Raw genomic sequence first — 23,006 nt, 5'->3', positions numbered from 1 at the left:
GTTCTGGTGCCTGCCTAACGCGCGGATCACGTGGCGGCGGGCGCGGGACTGTGGGTCTGGACTCCAGTGTCGCCGGCCGCAGCGAGGGGCGCGGTGTCCCAGGCTGCACTTAACCGCGGCTCCGAGAAGCGGGGTCGGGTGAGTGCGGAGCGCCTTGCTGGTGCCTGGAGTGAGGGGCCCGGCGGCAGTGCGCGCGCGCGGCCCCGGGTCGAGACCCGTGCGTGGGGGGAGGGCGGTGGCCTCGACCGCAGCTGCGAAGGCTCGCTTCCCGTGCTGGCGGCCGCGTTGCTCGTGGAGCACTTTAGGTTTCAGTACAGCGCGTCACCTCGCCACAGTATCCTCACGGCGGGGCTGCAGCCGAGTGCTGTCCTGTAGCCCATTTCGCAGGCGGGGAAGGGGAGGCTCGGAGAGGGCGGCGGGCCTGGGAGCCGTTCTGCAGCCTGCACAATGGCGTAGCCCGCGCGGTGCCGCTGCACGTGCGGTCGCCTTACGGGGCGGGCCTGCGCCTGGCTTCCCCATCCCTCATCCCGGCCTAGGAGACAAGCGCTGCCCTGTGGGGTTCTTGGCCCGGGGCCCTGCGCGTCGAGGTCCAGGAAGTTAAGCGACCCTTGGTCAGCTTAGGCTGGCACAAACATGCGCTTCAGTCGGGCAGAGTTGGCGGACTGGAAACACCAGTTCAGGTTCTTATGGACTCATAATTTTTTTACTTGAAGGAACATGCAGTGGACGTGGGCGATTGTGCTTTTATTTAGTGCAGTGTCACGGAAAAGAGTTGATTCTGACTCTCACTATTATAAGCCACTTAGCTTCTGAACCTGTTTCCTCCTTTATAAAGTAGGGAACACGGACAGATAGTTGTTCCCTCAGGAGACTCCTGGCTGGTCCCACTGTGTGACAAAGGCCCAGGGAAGATCTGGGGGTATGGAGAGGCTGGTAACCTTGGCAAGTGAATTCACGTACTTGGACTGTTTTGTTGGAAGCCATCCTGGAGCCATTGCACCATGACAAAGTCATGAAGCAGCGGAAGGTGAAACTGCAAGGCAGCGCCATGCCAGGAAGGTGGACTACAGCTCTGTTGTTATGTTTTATGATAATAAATTTACATATGGGGCAATTTTGGGGGGATGTTGCTCCACGTGAAAGAAAAATTCCTCTAGGACTCCCCCTCCTGAAACTACCACAGAATGGGAAGTACCCACTAAAGCCCCGGGGAAATAGGTAAAGAATTAAGAGCCTGGAACTAAGGGGATGTTTTTATGAAAAACACCCTCTAGTATGGAGTTATGGCCATGGGCCGGAGTTCCTGATGACATAGGAAATTTATGGTTCTATTATAAAGGAAGATTAATTATAAAAAAGCAAATGACTAGAGCAGAATTGGTTGCTAGGATAGGAAGAAAAACACTGTCTCAGTTGAAGGAAACAACGAGAAAGAGCATGCAGGGTATATTGTAAATATTTTCGTGGAACCATTGTAAAAGTTTGCCCATGCAAGAAGAGAAATAGGAACAAGTAGCTCCAACTTTTACAATTAAAATAATCATATAACTGCTTGGCTTGGTTACTAAGAAATAACCTGTGATTAATGGGAACTTGGGGAAATATTTTAATAGGACATCTAGAAACTAGGGGATATTTTTTAAAAAAATCTTTAGAATATTTTGAGATTTGATTGTGTTAAGATTGTTTGGCCACGTACCTGGTAATGTAATCAACTATAATATATAAACCTGTGATTGTAAACAATAAAGGAGAGGGTGAGAGAGAGAAACATGCAATGCTGATACTTTAAGAAGTGTAATAGATTTATTTCCTTCGCCGACGCTATCCATCCCTCAGGTATCCCTGGACTCGCTGGAGTTGGACTCCGGCACTGTTTCCCTGGGGTTGAGGTGAGGATCTTGCCAGAGGTGAGTGACATTTCTCCAGTGGAAGCACCAACAGTGTAACATAGTAACCGCTGCAGTGAGTTGTGGTTTCCTGGGGTGCTCAGCTGGGGTTACTGAGTGGTAGTAACAAGGCTCTAAGATCCCCAGGTGTCTTTCATAACAATAGTAGCTGCTGATTTTTGAGTAGTTACTCTGCCTGGCCCTGTCTGAGTGCTCTGTCTGGTACCTCATTTAACTCCCAATTAACTCAGAACTGTCATCCCTGAGTCATATATGAGGGGACCGACAAACAGGTGTCAGCACCTGGGGCTGCACATTAGGAAGTGGGGGCGGGGCTTGAACCCCACAGGCTGCCTCTGCAGTGAGTTCAGCACAGCTCCCCCGGGTGTGGTCTTCACCGTTGGGAAATGGAGAATGGGAGGGGTCCAGCCCGTGAGATGTCCACCTGCTCTTCCATAAGGAACCTGGATCCTCTCCAGTTGGGTTTCTCTAGTTGTTAGTTTCAGACAGTTATTTCTCAAACAGATGCACTGGGAAATAACTTGCCAGCTCTGTACTGTCAAGGTGAGACTCTGTTCTCCCATCCCAGCTCTGGCCTTTGGGCCCTCAGATCTCATCTCCTGTGTCTCTGTTTTGTTCCTGATTTGTGCCCCTCAGCAAGTGAAACCTCTTCCCATTGTAGGGCCTTTGCTCTTGGTGATGGCTCTTTCCCCCCATCTCATAAGCTTGGCTCCTTTCCGCCGTTCAGATCTTAGCTCAGACACCTTCCACGGCCGGTCTACAGAAGCCCGCCACCCATTTATTGCCCTCATAACAGTCAGTCATCACCCCCTGAAGTTATCCCGTGTATTTCTTGTTTACTTTTTTAGGGCCTGCTTTTCATAAAAGCAGGGCCTCTGTCTTTTTTTTTTTTTTTTTTTTTGGTACGCGGGCCTCTCACTGTTGTGGCCTCTCCCGTTGCGGAGCACAGGCTCCGGACGCGCAGGCTCAGCAGCCATGGCTCACGGGCCCAGCTGCTCCGCGGCATGTGGGATCTTCCCGGACCGGGGCACAAACCCGTATCCCCTGCATCGGCAGGCGGACTCTCAACCACTGCGCCACCAGGGAAGCCCAGGGCCTCAGTCTTGCTGACCCTAGTATTCTTAGCGCCTAGCTCAGTGCCTGGGATATAGGAGTCACTCAATAAATATTTGTTGAAGGAATGAATGAATCCATTGTAGGCTAATAGTAGTGAAGTAAAGCTCCTAAATACCAAAAGCTTATTTTGGATTAAACATAGAATTACTATATGATCCAGCAATTTCACTTCTGGGCCTATACCCAAAAGAATTGAAATCAGGGACTTGATATTTGTACACCCGTGTTCATAGCAGTGTTAACTCACAATAGCCAAGAGGTGGGAGCAGCCCAGGTATCAGCAATGGATCGATGGATAAACAAAACATAGTCTATCCATACGATGGACTATTACCCAGCCTTTAAAAGGAAGGAAATTCTGACACATGCTCCAACATGCGTGAACTTTGATGACGTTATGCTATGTGAACTAAGCCAAACACAAAGGAGACATATTGTGTGATTTCATTTACATGACGTACCTGAAATAGTCAAATTCATAGAGATAGAAACTAGAATAGTTTTTACCCCAGGCTGGAGGAGAAGGGAACAGATTATGTTTAATGGGGACAGAGTTTCAGTTTGGGAAGATGGAAGCGTCCTGGAGCTGACAATGGGGATGGCTGCACGACAGTGTGAGTGTATTTAATGCCACTGAACTGTGCGCTTATATCAAAAAAGATGATAGAAGTTCAAGGTGTACTGTTTTCCAGCCAACCTCCAGACTCAAAGAATAGATGGTAGGTATGTCTTCCCTAGATATAGTATCAGTTAAAAATGATCTTCCCTCTGATCTAAAAAAGCAGTCTCAGGATCTTTGTCTCACTTGTTTGCCAGCTATCTGGGTGTCCCTCAGCCCTGACAGGCTGGCACATGAACTAACCATCACATTCAGGATCTTTGCTTTTCTTACTGTAGTTTAGAATGCCCCAGCATATAATAGATTATATCTGTAATAGATAGTATTAATTTAATTGAAACAAGTCAAAGAACTTTGAAGTTATTGTTTGAATAAAGAATTCAGGCTTCTTCGTGGTTTTAAAAAAAAGCTTAATTAGAACTCAAGTTGGGTGTGGACTGAGTACTCCATTTGGGGGATGACTTGACCTGAGTGGGAACAGGATACATGGTGGAAAACTCCCCCACGGGGTTTCAGTGAGAGCAGGGGGGCACTGCCCGCCTAGGAGGGGGTGCCGGCTGCACAGAGAACCCTCCCTGGGGTCGAGAAGGACCTGGGACTCCGAGTTTGCAACTTGGGTAAGAGAAGGGATTGCAGAGAGGGCAGAGGGCCACAGGTGGTGATTCCGAGTGAGACGAGCGAGACCACAGCTGGAGAGCAGAGAGCAGTTTCTTCCTGAGCAGAGCCGGTCTGAGTGCCTCTCAGGGACGGTTGTAGATCTGACTGTCCCCGGGGGGAGGGTGGGGAGATGGGGCTCCAAACGGACTTCAGTTACTTGGGTTGAGAAATACCTGCTCTGTGTTGCTTGCCACCTTTGAATCCTCTTTAACCTTGAGTAGTCAGTATTTAAAAGAAGCTTTTCTTTGAGATTCTAGGACCAGAGGGCCTGTTTTGTCTCTTGTGCTTTTTCTGTGGGTTTGCCACCTGCTGAGGGCACGTGGGAATCCGGGCTTGAGTTAGGAGGAGCCGTGGGCAGGGTGCCCAGAGCACCCACGTCTCTCCACGTCTGGCACAACGTGGATGAGTCCCCGGCACGGTGGCCTGTGCTGCTTCTGCTGCTGAAGCATTCGTGGCATTTAAGTCCCAGCACTCACTGTTGGGTTTGTGGGAGCGGCCGTATTTCTAATCACGCTGTGCTCGTGTGTTAAAATAACGGCTGCTTCAAAAGCCCCAGTTAGGGATTTCCTGGTTAAAGTTTACTGATGGTGTCTTTTCAGTAGCTGTCCCAGAGATTAAGGAGGACCCCTGTGAGTGGGGAACTATTAGCCTATTTATTTACTGGGTATATTTGTCTAGCAAATTATACTGTCTGTACTTGTGTAGGAAAACCTGCTCTTTCTGCTGTGTCTCCCCTTTACTCTCTCCACTACCAGTCACAGCACTTCTGACACCAGACACTTCCTTACCCAGCACTCCTGCCACACCAGCTGGTGTCTTAACAATTGAACTCAGTTCTGACACTAACCAGAGTTAGCACAGACCACACAGGTCGTGTTCCGTCCCAGCAGACAGCCTCCCCCAACCCACTTCAGGTGCCGTTGCGAGTATTGGGTCCCCAGGTGACCCACAGCTTCTGTCCGGCTTGTCTACAAATCCGAGGCTCCCAGGAACCCCCTGGACTGGAGCATTTGCTAGAGCAGCTCACAGAACTCAGGGAGACACTTACGTTCGCCAGTTTATTAAAGGATGTGACAGAGGACACAGATGAGCAGCCAGATGGAGAGAGAGAGGCACGGGGCAAGGCCGGGGAGGGTCCCTGTGGAGTTGGGGTGCATCACCCACTCGGTGTGGAATGTTCACCCACCTGGTTCGCTCCCCGAACCCCGTGCTACTGGGATGTTATGGGGGCTTCTTCCTGGAGGCCCGATGGATCATTAACCCCATTTCTAGCCCCCTCCCCTCTCTGGAGGAGTTGGGGCTGGCCATGCGGGTGCTGCGAAGCTTCTCATCATGGCCTGGTCTTTCTGGTGGCCAGTCCCCATCCAGGAGCCCGCCTGGAGTCGCCTTATCAGGACAAAAGATACTCCCATCACCCAGGGAATTGCAGGGGTTTTAGGAGCAGAGACCTATATATATATTATATATATTATATATACACACCCAGTGCCCCGTCTGGTGTCCTCTCCTCCAACAGCCACTGTCCAGACTGAGCCCGCCCCCAGCTCTAGTCCTCGTGGCTCGGTTATCCACCTGCATTTAGTGCGCTTGCTCTGTTTCCTGCTCGCCTCCCCCGGTAAGCGCCATGAAGGTTTGGCCCGTTTGGTTCCCACTGTGTTCCCAATCCCAATGCCATGGCTGCTGCAGCCCTCCATCAAGTAATTGTTGAGGGAAAGAATTTGAAATGAAAACTTAACCTAATTCATGGAGAGCATTGAAAAGCTGCCAACTATTGATTAAAGGAGGTAAGTTCCTGTAAATATTTAAGCTCTCACTTGAGCAGAAATACCACTGAGCTCAAATGCTCATTCTTCGTGGGAACGCATGTTAAGACACACGCCTGTCCAGTTGGCTGTACTGCAGTGATGCCGAATCCAGGCGTGTGCCTCTGACCATGGTCCTTACGGGAGGCCTGGTTCCAGCCAGCGCGCGCTTTACCTGCAGCCCCGGCGGCGGGACACTGGGTGCGTGGAGTGTGAGCTGGGGTTTGAGTCCGTCCTTCGTGGCCAGTGGGCTCTGCAGCCCTTGGCTAAGGTACTTTTCTGAGTCTCATTTTCAGTACTTGAAAAATGGAAGGAATAATACATAAGCCAGCAATTCACTTGCTCATTTGGCAAATATTACTCCTGTATGGCTGTGCCTGGTACTGTGGAAGATTTTTAAAAAGTAACCCTCAGTCCTTGCCTTCAAGGAAGCTGGCTTAGAGCTAAGCCACAACTAGGATAAGTTCAGCTGTGAACAGGGGATGTCGGGCTCCCTGAGGCTGGTTCGGCCTCGAGGCAAGGAGGGCGGGTCTCCTGATGAACCGGTGACCAGCAGGGAGCCCTCGTGGTGGTTGTGCGACAGAGTCCTCGTGGTCTCCAGGTGTGTCAGTACTTTGGCGACTTGGGAACTGACAGGTAGTACTGAGCTGTGACTGAGGGTTTTTTACTTATTTATTTTTGGCTGCGTTGGGTCTTCGTTGCTGCATACAGGCTTTCTCTAGTTGCGGCGAGCAGGGGCTACTCTTTGTTGCCGTGCACGGGCTTCTCATTGCAGTGGCTTCTCTTGTTGCAGAGCAGAGGCTCTAGGCGCACGCGCTTCAGTAGTTGTGGCACGCGGGCTCAGTACTTGTGGTGCACGGGCTTAGTTGCTCCGCGGCATGTGGGATCCTCCCAGACCAGGGCTCGACCCGTGTCCCCTGCATTGGCAGGCGGATTCTTAACCACTGAACCACCAGGGAAGCCCCAAGCTGTGACTGAGTTTAATGTTGGAAGTTTTCCCATTTTTAGGCGACTCTGAACCAGCGCGATGGCGACTCCCGTCAATGGAGCCCCCATGGATGCCAACTTGTGGTCCTCGCATGAGAAGATGCTGGCACAGCCCCTGAAAGACTGCGACATGGAGGTGAGGCTGCGGGTCCTCTCGGGTGTTCTGATGTTGGAGGCCCTTGTTCAGACCTCTAGTTCTCACTAGAAATAAACCGTGTTTGGGACAGCCTTGTGGTTCGGGTAAGAGGGCAGATTTATAGGCAGTGGCTGCAAAGTGGCTAAAAGTCCTTTGAGGGTAAATTTAAATATTTGAGTTTCTGCGAAGTGCAGAGCACTGTGCTGGCTGCTCCCGAGGGAAGGGGGGCCGGCCGGTCATTGAGATTTGACCTTACGTTTTTCCTTACATTCAGAGGAGTATTTCAGTTTTATTTATTTATTTTTATTTTTATTTTTTTTGCGGTACGCGGGCCTCTCACTGTTGTGGCCTCTCCCGTTGCGGAGCACAGGCTCCGGACGCACAGGCTCAGCGGCCATGGCTCACAGGCCCAGCCGCTCCGCAGCATGTGGGATCTTCCCGGCCCGGGGCACGAACCCGTGTCCCCTGCATCAGCAGGCGGACTCTCAACCACTGTGCCACCAGGGAAGCCCCAGAGGAGTATTTCTAGAAGCATCTTTTATTTACGTATTTTTACAACAGCTTTATATGTGAGATGAGTGAATGCACTTACCATACGAGTCACCCATTTAAAGTACACAATTCAGTGGTTTTTAGAGTATTCACGATCACTTTTAGAACCTTTTAATCCCTTCAAAAAGAAACCTCAAACCCATTAGCAGTCACCCCATCCACCCCCCAAATTCCCAGCCCTAGGCAACCACTGGTCTATTTTCTGTCTCTGTGGATTTATCTAAACATCTTTTATTTTAAGGAAGGGGAGCAAGGAGCAAGGTTCAGGAGGGAAAACTTGGCGAACTGTAGGGATGAAAAGAACAAGATGGGGGCTTCCCTGGTGGTGCAGTGGTTGGGAGTCCGCCTGCCGATGCAGAGGACACGGGTTCGTGCCCCGGTCTGGGAAGATCCCACATGCCGCGGAGCGTCTGGGCCCGTGAGCCATGGCCGTTGAGCCTGCGCGTCCGGAGCCTGTGCTCCGCAACGGGAGAGGCCACAACAGTGAGAGGCCCACGTACCGCAAAAAAAAAAAGAACAAGATGGTATAGAATTTAAAATTCTGTGGGATATGTGTTTTAAGGATCATCTTCTCTTCCATCGTTTTGTTTTCCTTAATTGATTTCCTATTAATTCCTTGCCAGGTGCTAAAAGCTTTGAGGAAGATTTCCTCTGTTCCTTAGGTGCTGTGGGAATCACCTTAGTCTGGTTATGCTCGGCTTCTGAGGGCAGAGTATGAGTGTGTAATAGTGTCTCTTCTCTTTACTTGGTTATAGCTTTGATCAGAGCAAAACGTTCAACTGAAACGTCCCAGTGTTCATCGCCTGTTTTCTTCTCGTCAGGTGTACAGCATCATTAAGAAGGAGAGTAACCGGCAGAGGGTCGGACTGGAGCTGATCGCCTCAGAGAACTTTGCCAGCCGGGCTGTTCTGGAGGCCCTGGGTTCTTGCTTAACCAACAAGTACTCCGAGGGGTACCCGGGCCAAAGGTACGTGAGTGTCATCCAGGCCTGCCTCCGAGGCAGTGAAATCAGGATGGAGTCTAAAACTGTGGAAATTTCAGCAAACAGCTAGGTTCTCAACAGTGGGGCCTTCTGTTTCCTCTCTTACAATTCCCAGAGGGTGGCAGCACCAATGCTGTCAGGGCAGGATAGTCGGGGTCCGTTGGAACCATCCCCCTGGGGCCTTTCTGGAATAACAGCCAGGCCCGAAGGTGCAGCTGCCGGCTGTGGCTGAACCTCCAGAGGAATGTCAGTGCTTAGTGGAAGGTTGTGTGGGGAATCGCATCCGTAGCAGGAAGGGGACCCCGAAGTGAAGATAACCTCTCATACTAGAAAGCGTTTCTGCATTTTCAATGCTGGATTTACCTACCCAGTGATTTCAGTCAACTCCTTCACCCTGAGAACCACAAGAAGTCATATTCATTTTTGGTTTTTATTACGGTCATCATCAGGCAAAGATGGTGATTCCAGAATTTAACACGAGGTTTTTGCAAATTTGTACACTTGTGTCCCAAAGGACACGGAAAAGGGAGGGTCACCTTGGAGTGGAGATGCCATTCTACACTGATTAGAGGGTCAGCACTTTTGGCCCCCGATACCCAACCCCCTGGGAGGGGCAGGGCGGGGCAGCCAGAGGGCAGTGGTTGTGGCTCACACACCTCCCTTGCCTTGTCGCATGCATCTCCTTCATTAAGCTGTTCCCAAGGTGAGTCCTTCGTGATAGACCAGTGATCATAAGTAAAGCACTTTCCTGAGTCCCGAGTTGCTCCAGTGAATTACCCAACCTGAGGGGGTTGTGAGCACCCCAGAATTTGTAGCCACCTTGGGCAGCAGTGCGGGTGGCCTGGTGACCGGGGACTTTCTCCTGATGTCTGAAGTTGGGGGTAGACTTGTGGGCCTGAGCCCTCAGCCTGTGGGTCCGTGCTGACTCTGGGTGATCAGTGTCAGAACCGAGTGGAATCACTGGACACCTAGTTGGTGTCCGAGAATTGGCCGTTGATGTTGGAAAACCACACACACTCCAAACCCCAGGCTGCCCCGGGGGTTCCGGCATTTCCAGCTGACCTTGTAGAAAATGCTTAGGTGCCTCTGCAGAGAGGTGTGGTACAGAAGCCTTGCTGCTTCCTGCTGGGGCTGAGGGTGCCGTGGCCACAGCAGTACCCCCCCAGCCCTGTTCCCATGGCGACATGAGTGAGGGGCATCCGCTCTGGAGGGTCACGTCGACTTGAAGGTCGTGGCTTGGATCCCAGGCCAAAACCGAATCCCTAGCTCAGAACAGAATGGGGCGCCAGGGCAGGTGGGGGCAGGGGGGAGGAGGGGATGGAGGGGAAAGTCGGGGTGGGGAGGGACAGCAGCCGGGACCGCGTTGCCGCTCCCTGAGCACTCTCTGACTTTCTTCACCCCCGAGCCTCATTTTCTCACATTTTAGCAGCGTGAAGCGTGGTCACATGCCCTCATTTTTAGGTATCCACAGCCCGACCACAAAGTAAGCATGCTCACCCCTTTTCAGATAAGGAATTGGGGAATATGTGAAGGAGGCTGCTCCAGTCCTATGGGCCCTGTTGCCACGTGGCTCCTGCCACAGCTCCCCTCCCAGCTGCCTCTGTGGGAGACTTGCAGTGACCTCAGATCCCGTCCTGTCTTTGCTCCCCTGGAAAATGGTGCAGCCTGACATCCTGCCAGTCCACAGCTCTGTCCCTGGCGTGGGCTGCTCTCCCGCAAGCTGTGGGAGACCAGGCCCTTTGGGTCACAGAGCAGGGAGTGTGAGGCAGAAGGGACCCTCCAGATCAGTCCGCGAAGCCCCTTTCAGCTGTAAGATTAGTTCTGTGGTTCTCACTTCCTTCCCTGAACCAAATAAGACTGTTGTTAAAAACTTAAATAGGTGTGTAGATAATTAACTCATTTATTCATGGTAAAATACTCTTTTAAGAGGTGATTATTAACCATTTTCATTTTCATGTTTTGTTAGTAACGTCAGTTAACCTTTTGGAACATTATTAGTGATCAGAGTTAATATTTGAAAATAATATTGATCTAGCATTAACAGCTGCCTGATACAAGTTGAAAAACAAAGTTCTGGTTTTTATTTTCTATCACAGTTTTATTGAGATGTAATATGTGTGCCGTTCAGTCTCCCTCAGGTAAAGTGTTCAATTCTGTGGACCCCAAGAGTATGGTAGAAGGGTATCGGGGCTTTGTGCCATTCCCGACACAGCTCCCAGATCCCTTGAGCAGCTTTTGTTACTCACGATGAGCCCTCCCCACCGAACCTAGTGTGGGTTAAGGGGGTGGCACTTGGTGGCCCCTCGAGCGCTTCGGGATGGGGGCTGGTGGCCTGACTGGAGAGCTGGAGACCCAGTCAGTCGTGGCAGCCGATCTCACCAGTCAGACGTCATAGTACCCTGAGCAGCGGGGCTTGGGGACCGTGCTGCCTGGCGGACACATCAAGGTGCTGGGAGGGTGGTGCCTGGGGGGCAGCGTGGAAGCTCCAAGCCCCTTCCCCATACCCTGCCCATGCATCTCTTCATTTGTCCTGAGTTGTGTCCTTTATTTTATTTATTTATTTATTTTTAAAATTTATTTTATTTATTTATTTTTGGCTGCATTGGGTCTTCATTGCTGTGTGCGGGCTTTCTCTAGTTCCGGATAGCGGGGGCTACTCTTTGTTGCGGTGCGCGGACTTCTCATTGCGGTGGCTTCTCTTGTTGAGGAGCACGGGCTCTAAGCGCACGGGCTTCAGTAGTTGTGGCACACGGCCTTAGTAGTTGTGGTGCGCGGGCTCTAGAGTGCAGTCTCAGTAGCTGTGGTGCACGGGCTTAGTTGCTCCGCGGCATGTGGGATCTTCCCGGACCAGGGCTTTAACCCTTGTCCCCTGCATTGGCAAGCGGATTCTTAACCACCGTGCCACCAGGAAGCCCAAGTTGTGTCCTTTATAATTAACCGGGAACAGTAAGTAAGGTGCCGCCCTGAGTTCTGTGAGTCCTTCTAGCAATTGCTGGACCTAAGGGGGTGTTACAGGAACCCCAGGCTCATCACACGGAATGGGGGGGCCCGAACCTTGCAGGTCCTGTAGGTCTGGCGCTAACTCGGGGCAGCTAGGCCAGAACTGAACTGTAGGGCAATAGGGTTGTCAGAGCTGGTCGGTGTGAGGGAAAAAACCCCCACACGTTTGGTGTCTGAAGTGTTGTGAGGACGCATACCGTAAAAGTTACCATTTTTAAGTGAAAACTTCAGTGACATTAAGTACACTCTCGATATGGTGACCATCCATCTCCAGAACTTTTTCATCTTGTGGAAGCAAAGCTCTGTACCCATGAAACAGTAACTCTGGCCAACAGGCATACGCAAGATGTTTAGCATCGCTAACCATCGGGGAAATGCCAATCAAAACCATGGTGAGGGCCTCCCTGGTGGTACAGTGGTTGAGAGTCCGCCTGCCGGTGCAGGGGACACGGGTTCATGCCCCGGTCCGGGAAGATCCCACATGCCGTGGAGGGGCTGGGCCCATGAGCCATGGCCGCTGAGCCTGCGCGTCCGGAGCCTGTGCTCCGCAACGGGAGAGACCACAGCAGGGAGAGCCCCGCGTACCTCAAAAAAACAACAAACAAACAAAAAACACAGTGATATACCACCTCACACCCCCTAGGATGGCTACCATCAAAAAAACAAAATGACATTTGTTGGCAAGGATGTGGAGAAACTGGAAGCCTCGTGCACTGTTGGTGGGAATGTGAAACGGTGCTGCCACTATGGAAAACAGTATGGAGGTTCCTAAAAATAACTAAAAATAGAACTATCATATGACCCAGCAATCCCACTCCTGGGTGTTTAGCCAATAGAGTTGAAAGCAGGACTTCAAATAGATATTTGTACACCCATGTTCATTGCAGTATTATTCACAAGCACCAAAAGGTGGAAGCAACCCGAGTGTCCACTGATGGATGAGTGGATACACAAACTGGTCCATCCATACACTGGAATGTCCTTCAGCCTCAAAAAAGAAGGAAACCCTGACACTTGTTTCAACATGGATAAACCTTGAGGACGTTATGCTCAATGAAATAAACCAGTCACAAAAAGACAAATACTATATGATTCCACGTAGATGAAGTTCCTGGAATTGTCAGAACAAAGTAGAACTGTGGATTCCAGGGGCAGGAGGGGGTGGGGAGCTGCTATTCAGTGGGTACAGAGTTTCAGGTTTGCAAGATGCAAGTGTCCTGGAGATCTGTTCCACAGCAATGTGAACGTACTGTCAATGTAACACTACTGAACTGAATGCTTGAAAATGGTTAAGACAGCAAATTTTATGTTACGTGGTTTTCACTATACTCAAAAAATGTATACACGTTTAGTTTAAAATTTTTAAAGCTGTTTGTGACCACAAGGCCTAAGTGTTAAAATTTTCTTCTGGATTGAGTTAGTACAAGTATTAGTATACAAATAATAAAAAATACAAATGCATGATAAATTTTGATACGGAATTACTCAACCAAAAGTAAAATTTTATTAGAATGCAACCACTTTTCCCCACCCCGCCCCTGTGAATTGACTCCTGTAGGCACCTTACATAGGTGATCACACAGCCATGCCAGTGTCCCTAAGGTCCATCCGCCCCTCCTTACAGATGGGCAGACACAGCCCCCTGGGCACTGGCGGAAGCTGTCGCGTGGGTTCAGGGTGTGCATTCTCACCCTTGCTCCTCCGTCCTCAGTGCAGACGTGGGCTGCGTGGGCTCACGTCCCCTGCCTTCCCCGCAGGTACTACGGCGGGACGGAATTCATCGACGAGCTGGAGGTCCTCTGTCAGAAGCGAGCGCTGCAGGTCTACGGCCTGGACCCCCAGGGCTGGGGAGTCAATGTCCAACCCTACTCAGGTAATCACCACGTCCAGACAGGCCTGGGCAGACCCCTTCCTGCCAGCCTCCTGGGGATCCCGCTGGGCTTGGGGTCTTCCCTTATCGCCCTCGGCTGCTAGCTGCACGAGCGCCTCCCGGGCAGCCCCCGTCTCTGAATGTCCCCACCAGGGGCACCTGGGGCCAGAGGAGTGCATCGTGGCCAGGCCTGTTCTGGCCACCCTGGTCGATGGCCTTGTGGGCAGGAGTAATCACACCTCCCTGGTCTGCCCGCTCCAGGCTCCCCAGCAAACTTCGCGGTGTACACAGCCCTGGTGGAGCCCCATGGCCGCATCATGGGCCTGGACCTGCCTGATGGGGGCCACCTGACCCATGGGTTCATGACCAACAAGAAGAAGGTCTCTGCTACGTCCATCTTTTTCGAATCTATGCCCTACAAGGTACAAGTGCGTCTCTCCGCAGCTCCACAGCCTGTTCTCAAAGCCTCCAGCACTGGGTGCGCCCATGGGAATATGGAGCTTCGTTCCCGGGCACCTCAGGAAGTACCCATGCCACTGTCCTTTCCCTGCCCTGGGGACCCTCGGGCGCTCAGGGCTTGCAGGGGCCGGAGTGCTAGGGGCTGAGCTGAGGCGCAGGGAGACGGGCGGGGAGGCGACTGCCCAGGGCTTTCAGCCGCAGTCGGGGTGCTGGCTGGTCCAGAACCGGGGAGAGGGGGTGACAAACAGACCCCCCAGGGGTGGCCCCAGCACACAGCCCTCCACGCCGGCCGAGTCCCTGCAGCTGGGGAGCTAGAGCCGGGGCTGTGCGGCCACCCACGCCTGGCATGGTGAGAGTAGCCTGTGTCTACACCGCCGCCCCCGCCAGACCTGACTTCACCCAGCTGCACCCAATACCCACCTGTGCCCAGCATGGGACCGGCCCTCGTCATCACAAACAGTGTGGTCAAAAAGCACATGTAAGGTTGGTGGGCTCGCGGAGGCGTGGCGGCTTATCAACAGGGATGACCAGAGTGGGGTGGACAGCAGGTAACCTGCATCGTGGCTTGTGGTGCGGTTGTGCACAGGGTGCTGCTTCCTTGTGTCCGGACCCGTCTCTGGTAGTTTCTTGTCGAATGGCCGTTCTTGGTCATTTCCACGTGGCCCCCGCCCCCTCCACCGACCGAGCCACGGCAGCCGCGCAGCACTACGCTCGCTGAGCTAACTTTGCTCTTCGAAAAATCCAGCCAGCGGGTTCCCTCCTCTGCCCACCGGGCTGCCTCCCTGCCAGGTCCCTCCCCAGCCCCTGCCCTCTCTGTGGGACTGTCACCTCCCGGCAGTCGCCCCACACGGGCAGAGAGAGGAACCGCAGCAGGAATCTCTCCTCTCCACTCCCTGTTGCTGCTCTGGCCCCTCTGTAGTTTGTGATGAATGCCTGTGAATCCCTCCAGGAGCTGTTGTATTGTTGAATTTTCAAGATTTAAAAAGATACAAAAAACCTTTTTAAAAAATCCCACAAATTTAAAAAGCAAAATGTGGAGGGAGAGAGTAGCAACAGATTTTTTTTTTTTTTTGGTAATCAATCTCTTTTAAAACTTTTTTAGAATTATGTCCAATTTTTTACTGTGGGTCAGCTGTTGATTTTTTATTAAGACAACAGTTTCGGGCTTCCCTGGTGGTGCAGTGGTTGAGAGTCCGCCTGCCGATGCAGGGGACACGGGTTCGTGCCCCAGTCCAGGAAGATCCCACATGCCGTGGAGCGGCTGGGCCCGTGAGCCATGGCCGCTGAGCCTGCGCGTCCGGAGCCTGTGCTCCGCAACGGGAGAGGCCACAACAGTGACAGGCCTGCGTACTGCAAAAAATAAAATAAAATAAAAAAATCAAAATGACACTCAAGGGCTTCCCTGGTGGCGCAGTGGTTGAGAGTCCACCTGCTGATGCAGGGGACACGGGTTCGTGCCCCGGTCCGGGAAGATCCCACATGCCGTGGAGCGGCTAGGCCCGTGAGCCATGGCCGCTGAGCCTGCACGTCCGGAGCCTGTGCTCCGCAATGGGAGAGGCTGCAACGGCGAGAGGCCCGCATACCGCAAAAAAAAAAAAAGACAACAGTTTCTTCACCGAGTGCAGGTGACTGGGGAGGAGGAACCGGTTCACGCCCTTGAAACAAAGCCCCAGAGCATCCTTCAGCTGCTCCCAGCGCCGTCTCACGTGAGCTCTGTAACTGTGCTAAGCTGTAGGCACCTTTTTCATTTGGAAAGGGCACCCACCCAACCTGAATCCTACCCCCGCTGAGGGCAGGGGCTTCCAACCACCTCATCCCCAGGGGCTCCCTTGCCCCTAAAGTCTCCCTACAGCGACCCCTCTGTGGTTATACCCACTCCCCAGCACAAGTGCTTTAACACAACTTTAATAAACTGAAATTACTAAGAAATGTGTCCCCCCCCCCCACCCCGAGAAAAAAAAGTTTTGTGTTTTACATGCTGCACATGGATCCCTGGTCTGCTGGGAAGGGATTTCTGTGTGTGGGGTGAGGTCGGCACCCAGGTGACAGGTCGGCACCTATCTGGCCTAGTGCTGTGACCGGAAGGCCTCCTTCCTGCAGGGCCCCCCGTCCTCACCATGCGGGTGGCCTTCCAGCACAAGGGATTCTGCTTCTGGGCTCAGTTCTGTCCGTCAGATCATCCTGCAAGCACACGCTGCCTTAATTACTCTTTTAGGTGTTTTTAAGTTTTTCTCAGTAGTGCTTTGTGCAGAGGTCTTGTTCATCTTTTGTTAAATATTTTACAGTTTTTCGAAACTAATGTAATGATATTAAAATTTCGTTTTCTATTTTTTCCTGCTTATATATATATACACACAAATATAATTGACCTTTGTTTTTCAGCCCTCTATCCGGGGGCCTTGCTGATCCATTACTGGTTCTAAGGGGCTCACCTCTGGTGCCCAGGCCCTTGTGGTGCACAATCGAAGTGCCCGAGTAGCGTCGGCCTGGGTGGCCTTTGGGTCCCCGAGCCTTTCTTCTTTTCGCCTCATGTGTCTGGACTAGACGGACATGGGGTGAGGCGGCGGGGCCTTTGCACCTGCACACGTGCTGCGTGTTTGTCCCTCTGGTTCCTTCTGCGGCGAGTCAGGAGCAGGGCTTGCTCTTCCCCCAGGACCCCCAGGGCATCCTGTCCGAGAGCCATGATGCCTGGTTGCCTAAGCGCTTGTGCCCCGTCTCGCCCTCAAATCCTGGTTGGCCGCGAGGGCAGCAAAGGGCTCTGGGCAGGTGGAGGGAGTCCTCTTACCCTCGACAGCCAGGCAGGAGGAAGTGGCCCAAGCCCCCGTCTCCGTGCTGTCCACAGGTGAACCCCGACACCGGCTACATCAACTATGACCAGCTGGAGGAGAACGCCCGCCTCTTCCACCCGAAGCTCATCATTGCAGGTGAGGAGCCCGGCGGGGCCCCAGCCCCTGTCAAACAAGCTTGTGTGCTGTTCCCACCCTGTCCTCACTCGCTGCTGGTTTCTGCCACGCAGCTGAGCTGCTTGGGTCTATTTCCTTTTCTCTCAGGACCGTTAGTCCTGCGCTGTTCCCCAGAAGCATCTGGACATGTTGGCCCCTGCCTAGTTGGGCTGGTAATGGCCAGGGGCCGCCCCAGCCACGCAACATGGGCAGAGAGCAGGGGGTCGCCTTTGGCACAGGCGGGATTTGCAGGCGTCCCTCGTTTCCATCCTCAGGCCTTAGAGGGGGCAAGGCCGGCTTCCAGACACCGTGCCCAACCGAGGTGGCTCTGCCCTCAAGCTGACTGTGTCACCCTTGCCGTCTCAGGGACCAGCTGCTACTCCCGGAACCTGGACTATGCCCGGCTGCGCGAGATCGCTGACGACAACGGGGCGTATCTCATGGCCGACATGGCCCACATCAGCGGGCTGGTGGCAGCCGGCGTGGTGCCCTCCCCCTTCGAGCACTGCCACGTGGTGTCCACCACCACCCACAAGACCCTGCGGGGCTGCCGCGCCGGCATGATCTTCTACAGGAAGGGTGCGCTCCTGGGGGGCCGGGGCTGCCTTTCTCCTTGGGGCCCACAGTCAGTTTAGGGAGCCGGGAAGACTGAGCCAGATGCTGTAAAGAGCAGGAAGCCCTGAGCACAGCTGTCCAGGTCCGGGGGAAGGGGGAAGGGGAAGGGTGTCCTGGGGGCCAGCGTCCTGTGGCTCAACTTATCCTGTTGGGTGGAAGATGTTGGGGTGACAGGAGGGTGTGCGTGGCTGGCGGGGCTCCAGGAGACCTCGCGGTGCAGCATTATTTTGGTGAACTTACTGTAGCATGTTTCTCCCAGAGAAGGACTCAGTAATCAAACCATAAGACACTGATGTGTAAACTGTAGTTTGAGTGAGGAATTCCTCGCTTGAGTGAGGGATTTCTCCTTCCCATAATGGAGCCTACGTGTATGTGTCCCCTTATTTGGGATTCCCATTCCTGAGAAGCAGGATTAGGGTCCCATAGTCTTCAGTCCCGGTGCACTAACCTCACGTCAGCAGAGAGAACCCCCCTCTGGTGACCGCATCTCTCTTTACCCCCTGTGGGACCCCCTTGCCCAGCCGCTGGCCGGGACTCGACACACCACGTGTCCACTGGGCTTCTCTGGGCCCTGCTGCCTCTGTGCCCCTCAGAGGCCCCTCCTCAGTTGTGTTCAGGTTTCTGAGGCAGGCGGCCTTTCCCACCCGCTGGGGAGACATTTGTTTTCCCCAGTGTATGTTGGTGACATTCGATTGACCCTCCCAGCGGAGCACGTCCTGGCTCTGCCATGGATGTGCTGTGTGATCTTCGGCTAGTTGTGCAGCCTCTCTGTGCCTCAATTCCTCACCTCCAGAGTAGGGATTATAATAATAGTGCCTGTCCCTGGGGACTGCTGTCGTGAGGATCGAATGAATGAATTTAGGGAAACTGCTCAGAGCAGTTGCTGGCTCACAAGAAGCTCCATGGAGACACTGGCAGCTCTTATTATTGGTCCTTAACTTTTCTCAGAAAGGAAGCTTCTCCGTTTCTGGCCAAATGAGTCACGTCTCCCCCAAAGGAGTCATCTTGGAAGACTGGTCTCTTGGACAGTTCTTTGAGGAAATATGCCCGAGGCATATTCTTTGTTACTATCAGTGGAGGGACATTTTCATCCTTCCTTTCACCTCTTTTTTTTTGTGTGTGTGTGTGTGGCTGCATTGGGTCTTTGTTGCTGCACGCGGGTTTTCTCTGGTTACGGTGCATGGGCTTGTCATTGCTGCCAAGCACGGGCTCTAGGCACGTGGGCTCAGTAGTTGTGGCTTGCAGGCTCTAGAGTGCAGGCTCAGTAGTTGTGGCACACGAGCTTAGTTGCTCCGTGGCATGTGGGATCTTCCCAGACTAGGGCTCAAACCCGTGTCCCCTGCACTGGCAGGCGGATTCTTAACCACTGCACCACCAGGGAAGCCCCTTCCTTTGACCTTTGAAGGGTGGTTCCCCCACCCAGCCCCCCTGGGAGCAAGCACCCTCCCTGGCCTGCAGCATCGCCTCCAGGAGTGGGGCCGGGTCTGTGTCCAGGTGGGGAGAAAACGGGATCGCCTGTCCCATGTCCCGTGTTGTCTTTTGTCCAGGAGTGCGCAGCGTGGACCCGAAGACGGGCAAAGAGACTCGCTACAACCTGGAGTCACTCATCAACTCTGCCGTGTTCCCAGGCCTGCAGGGGGGGCCCCACAACCACGCCATTGCTGGTAACGCAGACCCACCCTGCCCAGGCCCCGCGGCCACACACCTCAGGCGGTTCCCCCATAGCCCGTCCCCCAGAGCGTGTGCACTGTCTAAGAGGTGCTAACGAGGCAGGGAAGGGGAGCAGTGCATGTCACCAGGGACAGAGGTGATGGCCACTCCACTGAGTCGGGCAGGCCCCACCTGAGCCCCTGAGAAACCACGGGGAGGGGACCTGACAACGGAAGACTGCACAGCTGAAGGAGCACGTGAGCGGGCGGGTGGCCCTCCCCTGGTCTCCTGGCCTCCAGCGGAGGGAACGGCGACACCTGTGTCTGACCCTCGGCCTTGACTTTGGGGCCACGCTGGTACCTCCTAGATCCTATTCCATGATGGCCCAGCAGCTGTCATAGACATACTCCTTCTCTGGTTGTACCCGAGCCTTAGAAAATCTGATGACCTCAGAGCTTTTACTCCGTCTTTGGAGCAAAGCAGTTGGTGGAGGAGCCAGGACAAAGGTGTCCCGTCCCCACTGGGAGACCGTCAGAAGTACCGGTGTGTGCAAGGGGTGCGCAGGGAGCAGTGAAGGGGGAGTTTTAGGCTCGAGTGGGCAGGGGCGGCTCCCCTTATACCCACCCACTTAGCGCCCTCCAGTGGTGGGAGGCCAGCCCTCCAGCCTCTCCAGGCCGTTTTCCACACACGGACTGGGGGCTCCTGTGCCAGGACGTGGGCACATGGTTTGCATCCTCCTCCATCTTCTGCGCCCCTTTAAGCAACCCTGGGGATCGAACAAGGTCCCAGAGGAGTCTGGGTGTGCAGGTAGATCAGGCCTGTACCTCTCATCTGGGCTCTGCTCTGAAAGGTGCATAATTTGGCATCAAAGCATCAGCAGCTAAGTGATCCGTTTACACATGTCGAGCTTAAAAAGGACATAAAATCCATCTTGCTGGGAACAGCTCTCCCCTGGTGATTTCCTTAGCCTGAAATTTCATGCTGGAGAGAAGCCGCCTCAAAAGCACTTGCTCAGAGAGAGGTCTGAGGCTTAGCCGGGTAATTGCAGGGTTAAAAGGGATCATTTTGGGAGGAGATGTAACCCACCGCCCTAGGTGACACTGAGAAGCTGGGAAGCCCAAGTGGAGACGGGTGTTTCTTTGACTCACGGTCTGTCTTCATCTCCTGCCAGGGGTGGCGGTGGCTCTGAAGCAGGCCATGACTCCGGAGTTCAGAGTCTACCAGCGCCAGGTGCTGGCCAACTGCAGGGCTCTGGCCGAGGCCTTGATGGGGCTGGGCTACAAAGTGGTCACAGGTACGACAGGAACCGAGCCCCGAGGGTGTCCTTGCTCCTTGGGGCTGCTCAAGTCTCGTCCTGGCCCTGTCAGGGTGTGGCTATAGGGTCGTGGCCTGGGCACGGTGGCCGCAGCCTTGGGGTGACTCGGGATCCCCTCAGCTCTGTATACACGACCTCGCTCAAACCTCGAGACAGCCTTGGGAATCACTGGTCTTATTTTACAAACGGGCGTCTGAGGCTCCTAAAGCCACGCTGCAAGCAAGGGGGCTGTGGGTCCAGAGCCGTGCATCCGCTTAGGCCACATGCGTCTTTGAAGCCGTGGTCATCGCCTAAGTCAGCGATGGGGATCTAGTTAACCCGGGGATTAACCAGAGTTCAAAGTGAAGATCAGGTGCTTGGAAGATTCCTTGGGCCGTTACAGAAAGTTCTTCCATATCTCTTCTGCACCACTTTGAAAATACTATCATCCTCGTAGGATTGGGGTTGAAGCACACAGTGGGCTGTCAGTGTCTGCACCTGACGTGCCCATCACCCTGTCACCTAGATCGCCCACTGCCCGCTACTCTGAGTCCCCCTTAGAGGGAGCCTTGAGGGTGGACTTAGAAGGGGGACATTCCCAGATGACGTCATCACCCCAACAGGCTTCCAGGCGCTGCCCCGGCACCTGACAGGTTGGGACGTGGCAGTGGGCCGTCTGGGCTGGCCGTTTGCCCTCAGCCCCCTCTGCATCCTCAGGTTCCCTTTTTAAACTACTCTGTGCTTCTTAAACTCTGAGGCCCTGGGGTATGTGGTCTTTAGCAGGTGATGAAATCCCCGCAGGACACGTGGTGGGGGTCACACACCCCCCATTTCTTTGGAAGAGAAAGATCCCTTGGCTCAGCACGGGGTCGGCTTCCATGTGTCTAACCTGGTTTCCAGGTGGTTCTGACAACCACTTGATCCTCGTGGACCTCCGCTCCAAAGGCACGGACGGCGGCCGGGCTGAGAAGGTGCTGGAAGCCTGTTCCATCGCCTGCAACAAGAACACCTGCCCAGGTGAGCGTCCTCAGCCCTCTCCTGTGTGCACCTCTCAAGGCCGATGGTGACTTGGCTCTGGGGACAAGATGTGCAGCGTTGGACAGGAGCCAGGCCGTGCCCCCCTGCCCGCCCCCTCTGACGCGGCGCTGACTCCGCCGGGGACGGAGAGGGAGAGGGAGGCTGGGTCCTCTGGAAAACCGGCTGCATTCCTCAGCGGGTCGTGAATAAGATGTGGGCGACGCCCCTCAAACCCAGACAGATGCTGCCCTGGTGTCAGGAGCAAGGACCACATCGCAAAAGGCGGCTCTCCTGATATTTCAAGTAGCGCAGCCGAGGTGTGAGCCAGCATCCATGGGCCTATTCCTTTTGCCCACGAGCCCCTTCCCAGTGCCCGATGGTCAGTGGGGAGATGGGTGCAGCCCAGGGACAGACCCTGTTTCTATTGAAGGTGACAAAAGCGCCCTGCGGCCCAGTGGACTGCGCCTGGGGACCCCGGCGCTGACATCCCGAGGACTCTTGGAAGAAGATTTCCAAAAAGTTGCCCATTTTATTCACAGAGGTGAGGAGAGGCATGGACACTGGCCGCGTGGGGCTGTGCGGTCGGGATGAAGGACGGCTCTGCGTCAAGGCTGGAGCAGGGCCGGGAAACAGCATCGCCCAGCAGACCGTGTGGGCTGAGAGGGTGGCGGGCGCGTGGACGGCAGAGCAGTCGGGCCCGGCCGCCGGGGGCACGTGGGCAGTGGCGTCTCTCATTGGCACAGGGATAGAGCTGACCCTGCAGATCCAGGACACCGTGGGGGTGAAGGCCACCCTGAAGGAATTCACGGAGAAGCTGGCGGGGGCCGAGGATCACCAGCGGGCTGTGGCAGCACTCAGGGCGGAGGTGGAGAGCTTCGCCGCCCTCTTCCCTCTGCCCGGCCTGCCCGACTTCTAGAGGAGTGCCCGCCCACCCAGGGACCCAGTGCCCTGGAGGCCCCACACAGGCCCCTTTTTGGACTTTGCTTTTTTTACCTTGTTCACAAACCAACATTTGTTTAAGGCTCAGTGTTAGTCGTTCTGGGACAAGTTATTAAGGAGTTTAAATATGAACCTCACTTTCTCACAGCTACGTATAGTTATCCTGGAAAAATGAAATACAATTTAGCCATTCAGCCTTAATTATCCAGACTGGTGGAGGGCAGGGTTACTGGGCTTCCCTGACTTGCTGCGGCAGCCAGAAGCACCGAAGTTCGAGCTTGGAAGAGCTGCCCGTTGCTATCTGTTCCCTGGTGGGCACCAAAGGAGGACTCAGTTATAACCGTCGCAAACGAGGAGGGAGCGTCCTGGCCCTTCTGCTGTGCTTTCAATCAGAATCACAAGTTAGACGGGTCTGTTCAGGTGCCATCCAGCTCCGTGGGAGTCCCGCTTACAGCACCT

At 53.9% G+C, this 23,006-nt stretch overlaps 1 protein-coding gene across 2 annotated transcripts; it reads left to right on the top strand.

The window, feature by feature from the left end:
• SHMT1 (serine hydroxymethyltransferase 1) lies at positions 1-22,980 on the top strand. Of its 2 annotated transcripts, XM_082605278.1 has the most exons (14): positions 1-138; positions 868-1,059; positions 7,113-7,227; positions 8,601-8,746; positions 13,519-13,634; positions 13,893-14,053; positions 16,933-17,014; positions 17,399-17,611; positions 19,195-19,311; positions 19,727-19,840; positions 20,469-20,591; positions 21,492-21,608; positions 22,039-22,149; positions 22,352-22,980. In XM_082605278.1, the coding sequence occupies exons 3-14, from the start codon at positions 7,132-7,134 to the stop codon at positions 22,522-22,524; spliced, it is 1,569 nt and encodes a 522-aa protein (XP_082461404.1). In that variant the 5' UTR covers positions 1-138; positions 868-1,059; positions 7,113-7,131; the 3' UTR covers positions 22,525-22,980. The 2 variants fall into 2 exon arrangements, with proteins under 2 accessions (XP_082461404.1, XP_082461405.1); XM_082605279.1 differs by lacking the exons at positions 868-1,059; positions 19,727-19,840 and adding an exon at positions 1,840-1,910.
• The last annotated feature ends 26 nt before the right edge of the window (positions 22,981-23,006 follow it).

Source organism: Mesoplodon mirus, assembly GCF_964341445.2.
Source record: "Mesoplodon mirus genome assembly, chromosome: 18".
Lineage (NCBI taxonomy): Eukaryota > Metazoa > Chordata > Mammalia > Artiodactyla > Ziphiidae > Mesoplodon > Mesoplodon mirus.
The sequence above is the reverse complement of the archived record's forward strand: the minus strand, read 5'-3'. Positions and strand labels throughout refer to the sequence as shown.